Source organism: Ammodytes marinus, assembly GCF_949987685.1.
Source record: "Ammodytes marinus genome assembly, chromosome: 20".
Lineage (NCBI taxonomy): Eukaryota > Metazoa > Chordata > Actinopteri > Uranoscopiformes > Ammodytidae > Ammodytes > Ammodytes marinus.
In genome coordinates this window covers 9,254,356-9,272,676 of record NC_137224.1, presented here as the reverse complement: position 1 = coordinate 9,272,676, position 18,321 = coordinate 9,254,356, and the positions used below count along the sequence as shown (strand labels likewise).

Genomic DNA, 18,321 nt, shown 5'->3' with positions numbered 1-18,321 from the left:
CATTTACTTGCGAGCATGTTTACACAGAGACTGATTTGATGCAAACCTGTAGTTCCATTGATAACGTCGGATAAGTGGAGACAGACTCAAACACAGCCTAATTAGACTACAATGCAAAGTCTCTTTGCTGTTTAGTATACAAAACATTTGAAAACAAAACTTTAGACATACTTGACATCAGCGAGTTAACTTCAATTGAGCAGCTGAAGTGCTGCTTTGGCAATAATTTGCAGATAACAACCGTTGTGTTAAAACCAGTTTTAGTGTGCTGAATGTGTCCATACCGTTGCCACCAAATGTTGTGTGTCATAATACTTAAAAAATTTTGAGCAATCGCACAACTACAATACACGCAGTAGGGTTAGTACAAGTCACTATGTCAGTATGTAAGACACAGCCTTATTTAAGTGTTCTGAAGTTACTGAATATCTGATCCAGAGGTGCTGCTTTGAGCTAGGCCTGAACTCTGACTTCAACGCAGATGGAAGCAAGGGAGCAGAGAATTTCCCTACGGGGATTTCTCAAGTATGACTTTATTATTAATTAAGTGCAAGAGGTCCATTTACATGAGATACGCACAGGTCCATAGAGAGGTAAGACAATGTCGACAAAAGGGAATTTGTCTTATAAATACGTGTAAGGGATGAGAGCATCAACAACTTTTTTTTGATACAGTAATAATAATAATAATAATAATACATTTTATTTATATAGCGCTCTTCTCTCACTCAGAGCGCTTAAAAGTAGTTAAGAAATGCAAGTAGTTCTTGCATTTCCCCCAGTTTACAGAATGGTCCTACATGGTGGCAAATGAACCATGATTCTCCTCTCGTCTGTACATTTCAGGGTTGTGCAGATGTGTGTTTTTGTCCGTTTCAAAAACAGTTGCACACAAGTTGGTATCTAGATGCATTTTGATGCCCGGTGCTAATTGAAGTCTGTCTCAACTGGAGCAAGGCACAATCTGGTCAATGTTAATAACTGAATATGTAACATAATGAACTCTGAAAAAAACCTTTAGTTGAAAAATAAATGAAAGATGACGATGTTCATTAATGTACAAAGGCCTGGACGAGAATGTCTTTTTTTTAAATCAAGACCCAGAATCATTAAGCTGTACATTAAGTTAATTCCTTCAACTTAATTGTTTTGATGAAACATTTTGGACAAAGGTCTATTTTTCTTTCAGACAGTAAACATAAGATGTTTAGATTAAGGGGTATTGACTTTAATCAAATGTCTCCTAGAAAATAGAAGCAACATTTAGTTTAAGTATATGTAGTGATATGTTCCCATTATTTCTGCCATTAAGTATAGCAGTGATTATTGAGAAGTGGGACAAAACAGGGTGCAATGTTGAAAAGATACAAACCCTATGTTTAGGCAAATTAAATTACATTTATGTATCCAACATATACTAAGCTATTGAGCAAAGCTTTGACACAACCTCCCAGCTTTTGTCCTTTTTATCAAAATGGGCTTTTTACCTTGCCATTCCTTTTTAAAATGGGCTTTTTAGCTTACCATTCCTTATTTTGTGTCAACACCATCAGACACCAAAAACTCAAATACATTTTCCCTCAATTTATGCTAGACCCATGAGATGTATAGTGATCACAAATATTCACCATGACTGACAGAGGCCACAAAAATATTTTCAAAATGTATATGAATATATATTTTTTTTTTTACATCTGACGGTGTTGACATATTTAACGTTTCTTAAACAGAACAAATTGAGTTTTTCTAGTAGCCATTTGGTTTTTCTGTTGATGATAGGTGCTAGTATGAACTACTTCGGGAAAATAAAATTATCGAAACAATTCAAATAACTTCTTCAGAAATTTTAAGTCGGTGTTGACGTATCATGGTTGTGACGCAGGACTTTCAAGATTTGGAATGTAAAATATTCTAAAACTTCAACACTTATCAGAGCCTGTCAGACTCTAATGTACTCTGCAGAGGTAGCATGTGACAAGAGGTCCTTCATAGTAACAGCTGCCCCTTATTTTGGCTGATTTTATTAAATTTTAATGGATTGTCTGACGGTGGTGACAAAAACTATCCCACCACTTTGAAACCATATAAAACATGAATGTGTTGAAGAAAAACAGTTTTTATTGATATGAGAGACTATTTAGTGTTGCTTTTGATGAAAAAAGCACGTTTTAATCGTTAAAGTACATTGTTAATAGGTTTTATTGCATATGAAAGATTGAAACCCTCTCTGTGGACACACTGTTATCTTCATATATTTGACATACTAATGATCAAATTAAATTTAAGGGGGTAATTGTGCTCCAGACATTATATTCTTAATCCCTAATAACATCTACAATCTTAAATATTTTTATTTTTGAAGATAACAGCAGTTACATATGGAAGACGGCCTTTTGTTCCGGTTCTCAAGAATCACTGATAGACATGTAAATGCAGTTTATTGCATTGCATGGAACGTGCAAGGGAATGGTTCTCTTAAGGAAACTAACCACATGATAATCTTATTAAAGAGATAACTAAAGGACTAGGTCCTATTTTTCGGAAATTCTCTGTCTGTGGCTATATAAAAGCTACTTGTTGCGATGCTTCTTTAAACATTTTCTAAGGTCGCAGCACCTGCCAGAAAATTTTCAGAATGAAAGGAAGACAAAGATGTGCACATACTAAGTTGCTTTTATTAATACAGAACTGCATGCTACAGAGACTGTACAGCATAAACATTTATTCATTACAAAAAAACATGGTTTTGAAACCATTTAAAATAACAGGAAAAAACAAACAAACAAAAAGATAAGAGCATAAAGTAGAACAGGAACATCACAGCCGTTAAGGAAACATTCAAACTATTTATCATTAGCATCTTAATAAACCAGAGAAGAAATCGACAGATTACAGTCGCGTCATGTCAACTACAATGGCACCGAGTGGATGATTCTCTTGTAGCTTTTTTTACAGCCTCTTGCAACATCAACATGCCTATTTTTTCTATCTACCTATATGTAGTAGTGTACTTAAAAGTGGCAGTTTGTGTATTTTTTTGTATTTAATAGTTTTTTTATGAACCTCCTAATATACATAATTTGGCCCTTGTGGGTTTATACAGTATGATGTCCGCCTTTTTATTAAGTTTAAATTTTAATATTTGACAATTTGCTACCAAACACATTTGTTATAGCAACATTTATACTACATACATAGCAATTCTATGTAACGTCACAGCAAAGAATGGCATTGAAAAAAAAAAAAAAAACGAACAACAACAAAACAAAACAAAAAGAGATCCCTACAGCGTGGTTAGAGGGGCAGAGAAAATTATCACAAATTTTGGCACGGAAAATCTGTACACGAATCTACAGTCTGAGAGATGTGACTGTGCAATAAAAAAGAAGGGCTTTAGACACGTTTCCAACTACTGAAGACACGGTACCCACTGCCTCTTGTTTCAAGTTTTCTTTTTCTTCTTTTTTGTAAAATGGCTTATAGACGCATTTCTTGAAATGAAGTTGTGCATACTTCTGTTCATGAGATCTACACAGTACACTGAGTGGAATCCAGGTTTTCAGCGAGGAAAGAAATCAATAACAAAAGATTTGCCTTTTTAAAACCTCCTTGTAAAAATGGATTATTCATATATAAGTCGCTTACCTTAAGAAAAAAATATTTTTACAATGTATTAAGAAACAAAACAAAAAGTCAAAAAAGAGACACATACAAGATACAACAAGCAATCTCTAAAGCAATAAATACTACTGGTCCTAGCGTTGTGACATTTTGAATTTAATAACCCTCAACCCTCCCACCCCGACCTCCCCTCAAAGCCCACCCAACTTGCCTGACTCCACCCCGCAGGTAAACAACAAAGAAAAAAAAGACAACGCAGTGGAAGAATGCATATTTAACACAGTAATCCCCCCTCCCCATTATTCTGTACATTTAAACAAGAACAAGTAACATCACAATTAAAGTTGTTCCTCAGAGAGGTGTCACCACTAGCCTCATGCCCTCCTAGAGTTTGAACTGATGTCAAAATGATTGGTTCGCAAGCTCGTATTTAATACAAATAAAGAAGGAGAACCAACTCTTTCAAGAAAAGGGCTCATTGAATAATCTAGCCTACCTTTTTATATCTGTCTTTTAAACATTTGGAGTTGAACTAAATATTTTTTTCTGTTTGCACTGTTGAACACTACAAAAAAAAAAAAGACAAAACAAAACCCATAAAAATTTTGGCAGATTCACAAAGCTATACTACAGCTCATTGTATCATTTCTTTATAATAATAATTTTTTTTCTTTTTTCGATAATGACGGGTCAAATATTGACCAATGAACTTTTTAATAAAACAAAAAACTAAATATTTCAAAGCCTTATGGCACAGAAACACAACATTGAAAAAAAAAGAAAAAAAAGAACTGATGACGGCAACTGAAATATAGCAGAGTGAGGGCCCTATAGAAAGGTGTTCGTGTGCAGAGCTAGAAAAAACAAGAGGAGGAGAAGAAGAAGAAGAAGAAGAATAGGGTAGACTATTCTATAGACTTGGTCACTAGCGACAGAGGCTGAGGGCCCGCGGACGAGGAGAGGAGTGAGTGGGAATGACACAACAACGGCGAGGGCCGGGCCATCGAGGACAACACGGAGGAGCCCGGGAGCCGCGAGGACGAGACGTTGCCTCCGTTGTGAGAAGAGGAGCTTTTGCCGGCAGCTGCTGCTGCTGCTGCCGCGACGACAGCCGAGTGATTACCCAGCTGGACCAAAGATGGCGGGGGCCCGGCCAGGAGGTGCGGGTGGTGGAGGAGTGGCTGGTGGGCCGGTTTCATAGTCAGTGAGAGAGGTTGCATTTGTTCAGTCTGAGGTTTGGACTCTTTTGAGGAGGAGGACGGGGAGGGCGCCACGGAGGAGGAGGGGGAGGAGGGGGGGGAGTCGAGTAAGCTTCCGTCCGTAGAGGGAGGACTGGCACAGCTGCCTTCACCTTGGATGTAGCGAATGCACTTTTTTTTTCTCCTGCGGGGGGGAGAAAAAGGTGAGAGGTGTTTAAGCATCACATCTTTGGAGCCCCGTCGCCCTCTTAGCACCTTTTGGCTAGCTTAAGTGCACCTTTTATTTTTATTTTTTTATACTTTTTTTTGTTGTATTAACGTAACATGTAACATTTTACAGGTGCATTTAAGTAGCCTTGTGCTAAGAAGAAAGAAAGCTTAAAATGACAGTCAACTCTTTTGAAAATACTAAACCACCAGACAGGACAGACATGAAGGAAAGATCACAGGTAAAGAAGCAGCAGGGATATGAAGAAGCACACAGAGATGGTGATGATGATGATGATGATGATGATGATGATGATGATGATGATGATGATGATGATGTGAGGACCAAATTAATCAAATTGGATGTAGCAATGGTTGCTCTCTGGACGTAAACTCAGCCTCTCTTACTGTCAGGGCTACAGCCGGGGGATCAGCCTGTTTACTGGACCTGCCTCTCTCTCTCTCTCTCTCTCTCTCTGCTCTACCTCTATCTGGCTCTGTTCTCTTTTCTGTCCCAAGGGGGATCGAGTTTGGATACGAGGGCGCAAAAAAAAAGTCAACACGATCCACTTTGCCCCACAGACACAAGTGTGTGTGCGTGAGCAGGGGTCAAGGCATCAGGTTTGTATTTCTGCCTAGGGTCGGGACCCCCACTCTTCCCCCACTCTTCCTGCCTAGTCCTGAGGCCAGGCCGCGTTGCACTGAGTTGGGAAGGGGATGGAAGGGGGAGTTGGGAGAGTTAGGGGATTGTTGAATTTATCTGTGGTGACTCTGTTGTGCTTTAGATTTGGTTAAGGGGGAATCTCTGCCCACCTCATCTTTACCCTGACCCTTGCAGTGACCCCTCCATTCTATCACAAGGACGCCTGAAGGGCCTCTGAGTATTAGTGTTTAAGACTCACAGGGACATGAAGTAGGTTAAAATAAGAAAGAAACATTGAGGCTTTTTAGAACGTATAGATAACTAATATAGTTCCTAAGAATTACAACATATACATGTAGGGGCTGATTTTTTGTTGCTTCTAAGCTGTCCCTCGGTTTGCACAAACTAAATGTTGTTGTATTAATATGTAATGACAATAAAGGATAATGTAATCTAAGGTTTAAAGAACAGATGTCGAATCAAAACTCAGAATTTCCAAAAATTCCAAAATCTAAGACGGCGAGAGCAGATCAATGACAATGATAAAAAGGAAGAGGGACGTCAACGAATCACGAACAACCTTGATATGATAGCATGCTTTGGGTGAAAGACAGGCATGCATTAACCGATGAGCTCGGCACACAACACTGGACAGTATAGAAACACAAGAAAAGAGTGGGGTTGAGGCTTTTAGGCATTCTGCACTGATACTGTAGCAGCACTGGCAGGCTGGGTGGTGCGGAGCTATCGACCGGCCGTAAAAAGGGATCATTTTGCCACTACATGCGCGTCTCACTCTGGATAACTGTCTGTCAAACCGCAACAAATGAGCTAATATCCATTTTTTAACAGACATATCGATTCATAGTATGTGCTCGTGTATGCTATTGATTTCTCCGCCTCGGGGGAAATTACACCAGATGCATCTTTTAGGAAATGGAGCCCAGAGAGGACTTTTAACCTCTCGGCTCCTGAAAGGAAAACCGAATTTTCGCACATTTCCAGTCTCCTGATCTGCTATGATTGTTTAAGGAATAATGCACTATTTATTTTTACTTTTTTAAATAACTTGAGTGGGCTTGAAAGGGGAAGTAAAAGGGCCAAGTGGAAACCAAGCAGAGGTGGGTGGTTTTGTCGTCGTACTTATTGTTTGACAAAAAACTAATACATCCTTTGAAATAGGCTTATCAAGTGCTCAGCATGACCTCAAAATTCATCTGACTAAATTTCAATTTGGAGCCGACCCACATAGATAATAATTAAAACAAATGAAATGCCATGGTAACAGAAAGAACACAATGTGTTGTGATGGGTGCTGTTGGAAGAACCGTGTCAGGAAAAGAGTGGGGCAGGATGTGGTGCAAGCCAGACACATAGAAGGGTATTACTTAGCAGAAACAAATACCTACCATGAAAATATTCCCAATTCAAAGACTGCTTGTGTCAGAACAGAAAGACAACAGGTAGGGACTAAGTAAGGGTTATTGAAGAGGAGTTTGGAGGAAGAAGAGGTGGAGAAAGAGGAGGAAGAGGGCACAGAAAAGAGTGTCACTGAGCAGGCCCTCAAGAGAAAGCAGGGCTAAATTTGTAAGCATAACATTGTTATTCAGAGGACGCCAATTAGAACAAACATGACAGTTAAGATGGGAGAGAATTATCCACAGCCTGGAGAGAAAATGGATTTCTATCCGTAACAAGTGAAGATTGTGAGAAAACGTTGTTCCAAATTACATTAAGAAAGCTGTGATCTGGCAGCAAGATGTTTGGTTTGACATCAAATATTTAGTAATCTTATTTAGAAATCCATTTTCTGCCAGTGGGCTTGAACTGAGTTCAATTAGGAAAACTTGCTGTGAGGGATTTTATAGCAGGAAGCTCCTCTGTGAGGAAAAGGAGCAGAGTAGTTTGCCATCTGTAGCCGCACCGATGGAAACTTTTTTATTTTTTTTAAGAGAGATATCTGAGCAAATTATCTAGAAGAAGAAAGCTGCTCATTATGGATGTCTTCCTCCCATTGGTTTCTACAGCAGTTATACCTGCATGGTTTGCACCATAAACTCAGCTGGTCAAGCCCGAACAAGGCACGACACTTCTTTGGGGTATTTGCATCTGTTAGCCAAAGAGGTAGACACAAACACAAACATATAGACAAAAAAAAAGACAAAAAAAGAAAGAAAATGGACACGTCATTGCACAGACAAAAAAACATATAGCCAGGGCTTAGGTTTAGGCTGGCAACACTGGGATGTCCTCCATTATTGACCAAGCCATCAACCCTCCAGATCCTCCAAGCCCCGACCTGCCAGTTTAAGGATTTCTGACCAAATCTCAGTGAGGCTTATTGTAATGTACATCCTGCAACGTAACCCCAGAAAGTTTTTTTTTCTTCTTCATCAGCACACGCGCACAGACACCATTCATACAAACACTCATATGGCATATGCTGTTAATAATACCGTTCTTCCCATACAAAAAAAATCAAATAATAGGAGCCTAGAGATAGACCGGCAGGGCGTGGCTGGAGGAAGCTGAGAGGTCACAATAGCTTGGGCGACACTGACAAGAGGAAAGGGAAGAGAAGAGGAAGGGAAACAGGGAAGCGGCAGCGGAAGAGCGAAAAAAGAGGAGGAGGAAGTCCCAGTGTTACAGTTTATTACCCAGCCTGCACCTGGCCCCGGCCGGTGCAAGCCCACACCATACACACCTGCACGGGCCACACCAGTTATTCTGTTGGTCGAGCCCAAAGCGCGCTCTGCACTTCTTAGGAGCGCTCAGGTCTGATGTCGCAACAGGGAGGAGGGGGGAAGCGCCAGCACAGAGGAGGAAGAGAACCAAAACCAAAAACCATAAGGAACAGAAATTTAAAAAGGGAGGAGAGAAATGAGGAGAAAAAAAACAAGGTAACAGTGAATCTATGAAGCTTGGCAGTGGGTCATTGCAGAAAAAGTAGAAATCCCCATCCCGAGAAAAAAAAACATCCTTTAATAAAGCCATTCTCAAAAGACAGCACTGAACACAATTAGTGTGTTTCAGACATTAGTAAGAAAAAAAAATCAAAGCGCATGCAAATTATCAAAGTGATATAGAAACAATCGCTTTTTAGTCATGTCATCTAAAATTCTGAGTTGAGTTAAAGCTATAACAAGTGCTTGTTTAGTCGGAGCAAATGCAGATTAGATTAATTTACTACTAGATGTTATCGATACACTATGTTTTTTTAAAGAATGCAGGGTCAGCGTGGTAGAACTAGGCATCAGCAGTGGCAGACTACTAGCCCTAGCCAATGGGGGAAGAGTATTTAAAAGGCTTGAACCCTACTGAAGAGGGAATCTACTTCTTAGACCTGGCATCAAACACGTTTTGGACAATTTTTTATTTATTTTTTCTATCAACACTGCGCTGTATGTGGCAGAAAAAGCTGCCAGTCACTTTCTAGCTCTACCCAATAACTATGGCGTTATCAGAAGTAGAGCCGAGTGACTGCAGAATATTGTGGTGCAGTGTTTGAGTCCAGGTCTGAGTATAGAGGCAGATTTATAGAGGGACTTGGCCAAACTCATGCTGGCCTATAGGAAAGGCTACTGAAGCATATAGATTAAGGAGGTTTACCCTGACATCACATCTTTCAGCTCATACACTCCACATGATAGACTAATCTGTTTTATAATCAGCTCCTCTAAGCACATTTGCATGGTGATTATGCCAAAGTACAGAATATGCTCTAAACTAAATATTAAACATGAGTAAATGGAGGTAAATAGCATGAAGTATAATCTCACTTGAAAGTCGAAAATAAACATTAGCAACATTTGAAAAAAAGAAAGCAGCATACAAAGCAAATAGAGCATATTTAAAAGTATAGAATTTTATCTTATTCCTGACTCATATTGCACATTCATTGATAAATAAATATACATTAATAATAATAATAATAATAATAATAATAATAATAATAATAATAATAATAATAATAATAATAATAATAATAATAATAATAATAATAATAATAATAATAAAAAGAAGAAGTTAGTAATTTAATACTCAAAATGACATTAGCACCTGTAATCGGAGGGAGTGAAAGGCAAGGGTTTGGAAAATATTCTCTGTGTTCTGAAAAAAAAAGAACAGATAGAGAGGCCTTCAAGAAGAAATCCGTCACCAAATGAGCGCAAAATACATGACATCAAGTCGCCATTGCTACCTCACAGTACGATGAGAAGAATATGAATCATGAGAATATAATATAATGGATCAATCATAGAATTAGCAAACCTCCTTAATTTTAAGATGTAAGTGATTTTTTTAATTTGAATCATGTTGATATAAAAGCATGCATGAAAAGCAGGCAAGGGGTAGCTCAGCAAGCACACACAGGCACACACACACACACGCACACACAGTACAGTAGTGCAGTCTATCTGCAGGGCACAGGCATTATAAAACGGGGCCACGCACACAACACTAGCAAAGTTAATGGCTCTCACGATGCTTCAACTTCACATTCTCAAAACATACATATCACAATACCAGAACGCTAAGGGGCAAACTGGGGAGGAGGAGGGGAGGGAGGGGGGGGGGGGGGTGTCAAGAGGGGAGCTGAGGTGGGGGGGGGGTCATGCATATTCAGTTGGTATTAGCTGGGGAAGGCTAGGGGAAAATGGGAAAGGGGAGGGGGGACATTACAAGCAACTCTACAGTTTAAATATTGCATTGGGTAGCATAACTTTACCACAATTTTTTTTTAAAGCCAGGCAAAATAACACACACACACACAAAAGAAACATAACACTAGAAAAAAACTAGCTCGACTTTTATCTTGCAAGATGTCACATCTGCCTGACACATGATGGGCCTCTTCTAATATGAGAGATAATTGCTGCTCACTTACCATTGCTCTCTGCTTGCTGCTTTTCCCTTTTTCTCTTCTTCCTTTTCCCCTGTTGGTTAGCCGCCAAAAAAATAGAAAGAAAAAAATAGACACAGACAGGAACCTTAGTTATTATATTGCAGAATGCCCAAAACATGAAACAGAGAATAGGACTCATCTTTTTGTGTTTACTTATTTATTCATTCATTCTTGTCTCTGCCCTCTGGTTTGTAACAGCCACTGCAGGCCAGAACACAATTCTCCTAGTCTTTTTCTGCTCTTTTCTTTTCTCCCCCCCCCCCCCCCTTCCACTGTAATCTTTTGTCTTATTTTTTCTCTCTGCTCTGTGAACATCTATACGTCTTGACGAGCTTCTGCGTTTTCGGAAGACAGATTTCTCTAAGGCTGCTCCCATTGGTCAGCTTGATGCCCCAAAACTGGACAAAAATAATGAGAATCTGGTTCGCTTTTGTTTCAGAAGCTAGTGTCTATAGGGCGCAAAAAAATTCACAGCAGATTCATATTATGAACAAAAATTATTGTCGGATTTTGTTACAAATACTCCCTTCGTGTCATAGGGAGCAGATGGGCTAAGGTCAAAGGCAAATTACAGCAAGAAAGTGATCCCTCAGGCTAGATGAGAGGAAAACAATTGAAAAAGAAAAAGGACTGGTTCTGGTCCCTGTAACCTAGTGAGGGGGAGAAAAGAAGCCGACTGTTACGACTTGTAAACTTAAAAACTTACATAGTTGTCTCGTGCTGACCAGCCTGGGTACAGCTGCATGTGGAGCTGTCTCTCTTTCCTGGCCAGCTCATAGTACTTGGCCTGCTCCTCCCGCGTTAGGGCGTGCCACTGAAAAAAAAAAATAAGACATAGAAAGATTTTCAACATAAACAGAAAAAAAATAGAGGTGGGAACTTTGTGAACTAGACCTAAATCGTCAAACACTGGGGCCATCGGGGTCAACATTAAAACCTTTTAATCTTTTAACTTTGCAATCATCGTCTTCTATTTCTAATCGTCTGTGTAATCAAGCCCATACTTAAGATTAGAATGAGCAAAGCTGTGGGCACCGGTGATTGAGAACCAATGTGATAAGCCCTTCACTTTGACCATTCCAGTGTTGGTGTGTGTCTGGTGGATCAGTTAACAGCCTTACCCTTCGCCCCAGGATCTGGTTGATGGCAGCACTTTCCTTCAGTGTGCACTCGGCCACCACCTTGGCCCGCATCTCCTTCATGTAGAGCATGAAGGCATTCAGGGGCTTCTTTATGTGCACCTGCTTCTTCTTCTCCTCTTCCTTCTTAGCGTCTGACTGTTGTTTCCTGTTGGAGGACCAGAGGAGGCGGGACAAAGGTTAGCAAGAGTCAACCGACCACTCGATTTCTAAGATTTAAAAGATTTAAAAGATGCTACGAGGAACTTTGAAATATTTCTGAAACAGTCTCATATTTCCCTCTGATGATCATAAATGACATGTAACAGCAAACGAGACCATCAGTGAAGAATGCTATTTTTATATCGTTTTTCTTAATGCCATTGTCATGGGTACCCTCACCAGGGAACTACAGCTAGCGTAGTCAAAACACTACCGCTTTTGTCCAAAGGGTGTGCAAGAATGAACAGAGACTGAAAGTTCCTCGGAGCACCTTTAATACGTGGTTTTAGGCGAGGGGAAAAGTCTACTCACGAGCTGTTGAGAGAGCTGATGTCACTGTGGGAGGATTCCTGCTTGACGTTGGATGTGACGATGGCTGGGTGTGGGATGCCCGTGGCGTGCAAATTGTGGTGGGGGGGCAACATGTGTGGGGGGAACCTGGAGGACAGAAGACTGTGTAAATGGTCAGAATGGACACGGGTGAAATGAGATGATGGAGCACATGTTTACACAGGACTAAAAAAGGGGCCAAATTCCATTCCCATCTTTGAGAGACTGGTCAAAGTGCAAAGTAGTGCTTTATTGGTTTATATCATAGAAATGGAATTGGCCTTCTTTAGTCACAAGAATAAGACATACATTCACATACAAACATCCACGTGAAAATGTCCAAGGCTGATTCTGCTGTATATTTATTTTTGACAAACAAGAAGTGTAGCTTTTTACTATTCAAAATGAATCCAGCCCGGAACACTTCACACAAAGGTATTACAGCAAATCATGATCGAACATCAGTAACATGTGATTTAAAGGAGGCTATATTGTGTGGCAATAAGTGAGTGCAATTGCACAAGGATACATCTCTTGAATTGCGTTTTTTATTCATTCTATCACAACCTTATTGAAATTGATAATCTCTACCAAGAGTGCCCTGGGTCTCTATTTGCTTCCTCCCATTCTTTTTCTGCCAATTCAGCACAGTCAGCAGCAGCCGCACTGATATTTTTATCTTCATCCCTCTGCACTCCTATCACCATTTCGTCATCTCCAGCCGCTCCACATATCGAAGCCACACACACAAAAAAGAGCCCCTTATTTATGAAATGGTTTCACTGGCCCAAAAGCAGCCACAAGACACTGCTATACTGTGCCAGCGGTATGTATGACACTAATTATTTGTGTCAGATTATTTGAAGGTGTGCACGTCTATCTGCATTTGTATGTTTACAGCGCGGGCGCCCTCGCTTCCACGTGACCACACACAAATTTAAGAGAAGAGAAGAGGATGAAGGAGAGAAAAAAAGGAGGAATAAATCTTCTTTTTTTTTTTTTTTTTTTTTTTTTTTTAAAGCAGCTCATTATCCGGGCTGTGTCTGGCTGCATGGCTCCGAGCCAGAATATAATGATGAGGATAAACTCGCCAGGAACAACTAGTTTCTGTTGGAGGCCATCTCAGGGGAGTGCCAGTGTTGCTCCCCCCTCAAACTCTTTTTCTCTCTCTTTTTCTCCTTTTCCCCTCTTCTCCCTTCATCACTGACACATTGGTGTTTGTGCCATGTCATCCGTTGATGGGGGAGCTCGGCTCGGCAGCAGTGGCTGCATATCGCCCATCATTAGGGGGCTGCTACTGCATTTTCTTTCGCTCACTCTCCATTTCCTCTCTCCCTCTCTCTCTCCCTGTTCGCCCTCCCTTCTTCTTCTCTCTCTCTCTCTCTGTGCACTTAAAATTTCCTCTTTTCCAAGATCTATTTTTTCTCCTCTTCTTCTGCTTCTTCTTCTCTACTCCTCCCTGTCCCCTCACCACCTCCACGCTCCTTCGCTATCCCCTCCCTCCCTCCCTCCCTCCCCCCTCCTCCCTGCTGCCATTGCATGGCCCAGGTTATGGTTTAAACATGACGGCCATCACTTTGAAGCGCGGGGGCATCATCACCATCATCCGGGGCTCATCATCATCTTGCCTTGGACCAATTTAACCAACACAGAGAAGGAGACCCCCCTACCCCAACCCTGGGGCTCCTACGTCTCAATCTGAAAGGTAAGAATGGCTGGCGGTGTTGTGGCGGGGGTGGGGAGGGGGGTCAGCAAGCCCAGTGTCAGCCAGTGCCATTTAATTGCCAATGCTGAAGCAGTATAGCCCCCCCCTGCATAGCTGTTTAATGTATAATGATCGGGCCGTTGCGCTTCTTCTCCCCCATTCCCGTGGAAAAGAGAGAGAGAGAGAGCAGGATGTCGGAGGGGAACATATCAAAGGGCAGGCTTAAGCATGAGGGGCAAAAGGGGGCCTTCACATCCTCCCACCTGTCACATACACACGCACTCACATGAGCACACACACAATATAAGGGGAGACCTACACTGGCTCCAACCCCATTATCAAAAATAATGTCTTTCACATGTGTCACTTTTGTCTCTCTACTCTCCTTGGCTCTTTCCCCCTTCCGCGTCCTAAAATAATGAATTTTTAAACAGGACCTAGGTGTAAGGTGCACATGGCAGGACTAAGAGGTACCACACTCGTTTCCCTGCATCCTAATTCGTTCCGGGCTACGGCTACGGCACAGGGGGACTGACACCGAAGCAGCGAAGCTCCCTGCCAAGAAAACCGGCTCCTGACAAGAGTACAAGGCCAGGATGTCTCTTTCTCTCCCGTTTCCCTCCACTCAGCACACTGCCTACAAATCGTTTGAGCTATCTCAACAGTCTGGTCCATTCTTTGAAAAAAAAAAAAAAAAAAAACTTGCTGAAGGCTATGTATGCAAGGATTCTGCCATTTCTCTGACACAATTAGACTTAGAGTTTTTACAAGATTTTGTCAACAAATTGATTCCCCCCCCCTTCTCTGTCGCAGTCAGAATTTAGGATTTTTTTGTATGCATGAAGAGGGAGTTTAGGGGGATTTTTATTTTTTTGGAGATGTGTTTAACCCTCCCATTCTCCAGAGAGCTCCCAGAGCCCTCCATCTATTCAGTTATACTAATTCAATTAGGGGCCTCATCACAGGGCATTAGCTCTTCCCCATGGCCAGTCCCCCTCCCTCCCTACACCCCAGCCAGTATATTCAATTATCTACACTGGAAATAAGATGATCACAATGTAGGGGCTGTCATTAAGGGACCAAATTAGCAGTCACTTATAAAGCCCGGGTTGGCTGGGTACTGCTGCCAGATGCCGATGTCTGGGCAGACCCACCGCCCGCCTGACCCTTTGGCGGCTGAGACTAGTAGCATCAGAAAAATTTGATGCATATATATATTTATAATCGGTAAAAGGGACAGTTAAACAGCAAAGAAAAATAGCTGCAAAAACAAAATTGTACCCAGACTGTGGATGTACTTCAAAACTCTGTTTTTTCCTTATTTTCAAGGCTGTGCTTGAAAAAGATGTAATTCCCCGCTTGAGACTCCTCCCTGCCTTGCATCTACAATGATCCATCAATGCCACAGAGGTCTAAACACGCCGCCCTCAGGAGCTGCTTTCACCAATCAGGGCTGTAATTAAACTATAGCTTGGCCTCATCCCTAGACTATAAACCAGCCCCCGTCTAAAGTCCCCTGCTGCTAGGGTGTGTAAAGGGGAGGGAGGGAGGGAGGGAGGAGGAGGAGGCTGTTTGTTTTTGTGTTGTCGCTTTTTTTCTCTTTCTTTTGGGTATCTACAGACCCACAATGATGGGCTTTTTAGTCACGCAAAATGTATCCTTTTTTCCCCACACAATATAGAGAATATGAGTCCCTCATGGGAACAGTCAGTAGTTTAACACCAACTGACAAACACATACACATACACATGTATACAAGATGGCAACAAATACACATCCCCCCCACCCACCCCATGGGTGCACTAAATGTCCACAGCAGCACTTGAGCTGGACCCTAATGGGCTGGACCAAAGCACTAGCCAAGTGTCGGTGGCCCCCGTAAAGCTTTTCATCTAGTCCCCCCCTTTAAAGTGTTTAGTCGTGTTTGTTTATCAGACTGACTGTGCTCAAACTCACAGCAAGGACATGCCCCGGCTCATTTTGCAGATCCGCCTGACATGCAACAGGGGTAAATGTTCTTCAGGGGCCTCATTAGGGAAATTATAAATATAATTAATATTTGAGCACGCTAGCTGGAGCAGACACTGGAGAATTGGCCTTTTGAACACGGGAGATGGGGGGAGTGTGCGCTTTCCTTAAGGGAGAAGTCACTGCTCGCCGTGTCTGTGCGTGTGCGTTGCTTGTGCATTGCCCTCACAGCCAACACAAACACACAAATGAATGTATGAGTAAGTGAGACAGTGTGTGTGTGTGTGTAATGCACCTAGGACTCAACTCACCTTGACATGGATGCATTGACAGTGAGCGCAGTTGGGTAGGGGTGTCTGAAACCCCCTGTTGTGATTGGATAAACAGGTTGACCTTGCCTGGGAAGGGGGAAGAAAAGAAGAAAGGCAAAAAGAAAAAGGTAAAGGAACAGGGTTGATGGAAGAGGAGAAGGTGAAGTCCTCTGTCTCTCTCTCTCTCTCTGTCTCTCTCTCTCTCTCTCTCTCTCCTCTACCCACTGTGGGCCTCTTTATTCTCATTTGATCAGGACAAAAATCTAGGGGATTGCAGAGCGCGGATCAAAGGGAGGAAAACTCTGAACAATTTGAATGCCACAAATCTTGATAGCAGTGGCTAATTAAATTTCATAACCCTTCGCTTCGGTGTCGACAGAGTGGGGCCCTGTTCCTCCCCAAGCTGGAACTAGGTGTTTTGTTGTGATAATTAAAGACGAAGCGCGGGTCCCTTTAATGGAGCCATCACGCTAATTGAGGTCTACACATTCAAAGACAAACAATAATGAATGTAAATTTATACCAAAATAAAGTGCAGCAAAATCAAAGGGCGCCATGGCTGCGCTCGGGGCCTCTCTCGGTATTTAGATCGCGGTGAGAAAACATTAAATTAACAGAGCTTAATTTGTAGCCTTTTGTCATATTAACAAGTGTTGACAAGAGTTACCAGGGGAGAGCCCCCGTGTGGAATTGTGGGTAAATTACGGGCAATCGTGGTTCATTACTCTAATTGGACCATACAGAGACATGCAAAATAGTATTGGCCACAAAAGTAGCAAGTTGAGGTTGGCGAGAGGGCCCGAGGAAGCTGTTGTGGTCCAGGAGTGAGTGTATTACAAAGTGAAGGAATCTGGTTGAAGTTTTAGAGGACTCAGAGAGGAGACAGAGACAGCTTCCATAATTGACTGTGTGTACATAGAAACTTATATCCTGCTCCACCTTGTTCACACATGTAAGTTTAATATCTGTTAGAACAGTTTTTTTCTCTCTAATGATTTGTCTTGATGTAAACTGTATGCTTTTTGATCATTACAATATGTAGGTGTTGCTAGCCTTTTCATGCAATAGCATACAGTAGACAGATAATAGAAGAAAAAAAATGTTTTACTTACTGTGGTACTAACCATCCTAGTGGATGGGGGATCTGGCCGACGGCGCCAGGTGACAGCGGGTAATAAGGAGATATGTCTGGATGTTGTGGAGGCCTTGGGATTCCTGTGGAAGAGGAGGTGGACAGACAAGATGATGACAGAGAGAAGAGAAGCAAATCTTTGTCAGTGCTGAATTCATTCTTTGTCGAGAGTTTCACATGTGAATGGTGCAGACATCACAGGAGTGCAGATGGGTGGAAGAGGAGGAGGTATAGGCGCTTGTTGCTCGCATGTACACACACTGCTAAATCACACTTCCTGATCAAAGGCCTTTGAGGCAGCGGCGGCGGCACAATGTGTTGGAAGAGGCATAGGGGAGAGAGGTGAGAAGAAAAAAAGAAAAAACTACGAAAAAACCAACAGGATTCTTGTCACATTTGTCTACTGATTCAGAAGACTAATGATATTAAATGACTGGAGGTTTAGAAGTGAACAAAACACAACAATATAATTAAAAGGCGTCTCTGTGATCAAGCAGCTGCTAATACAGGGCTACAGGTCGAGTCAGGTTGATTTACACTGGCAGGATGGATATGGATTTTAACTGATATTATACATAAATAAACCACTATTAATGTTATTTTTTTTAGTGTGAGTCCATATGTCTGCTTATTATGATTTGGGAAAAATGGCCAATAACAGCTAATGACACTGTGAAACGCATTGTGTGTATTGGATCTTTTTTGGGTCTCCATTTGTCTAAACGATCCTCAGATTTAACATAAAAACAGCAGCCAATTTTGTTCGTAATCCCCCTTCTTCTGCAGAACGGTGACAAAGATGTCCGATTTGAGGACAGCTCTTGTGAGGGCGCCGCCAAGCAATCACAGCCAGCGCTCACGGTGTTGCCTTTACTTTTCCGTGGCAGCTGACAGGCGAAGAAGAAGCTGCATCGACAAGCTGCCCTGAATGAACGCCTTGAAAAAGGTCTCGTACACGG

General features: G+C 41.7%; 1 protein-coding gene across 13 annotated transcripts in view; it reads right to left on the bottom strand.

Annotated features, from left to right (window-relative positions):
- Positions 1 to 3,836: 3,836 nt before the first annotated feature.
- tcf7l2 (transcription factor 7 like 2) overlaps positions 3,837 to 18,321 on the bottom strand; it is an 88,006-nt gene continuing 73,521 nt past the window's right edge. For 2 of the 13 annotated variants that reach the window (XM_080049625.1, XM_080049637.1), the window contains 9 exons: positions 17,343 to 17,445; positions 16,231 to 16,317; positions 12,229 to 12,369; positions 11,698 to 11,863; positions 11,283 to 11,390; positions 10,559 to 10,622; positions 9,730 to 9,780; positions 8,375 to 8,447; positions 3,837 to 5,004 (listed from right to left, as the gene is read on the bottom strand). In XM_080049625.1, the coding sequence (XP_079905751.1) occupies positions 4,527 to 5,004; positions 8,375 to 8,447; positions 9,730 to 9,780; positions 10,559 to 10,622; positions 11,283 to 11,390; positions 11,698 to 11,863; positions 12,229 to 12,369; positions 16,231 to 16,317; positions 17,343 to 17,445 (1,271 nt within the window). In that variant the 3' untranslated portion in view covers positions 3,837 to 4,526. Of the gene's footprint in view, positions 5,005 to 7,706; positions 7,780 to 8,374; positions 8,448 to 9,729; positions 9,781 to 10,558; positions 10,623 to 11,282; positions 11,391 to 11,697; positions 11,864 to 12,228; positions 12,370 to 16,230; positions 16,318 to 17,342; positions 17,446 to 18,321 lie in introns of all 13 variants that reach the window. The other 11 variants (XM_080049635.1, XM_080049628.1, XM_080049633.1 and 8 more) reach the window with 10 other exon arrangements.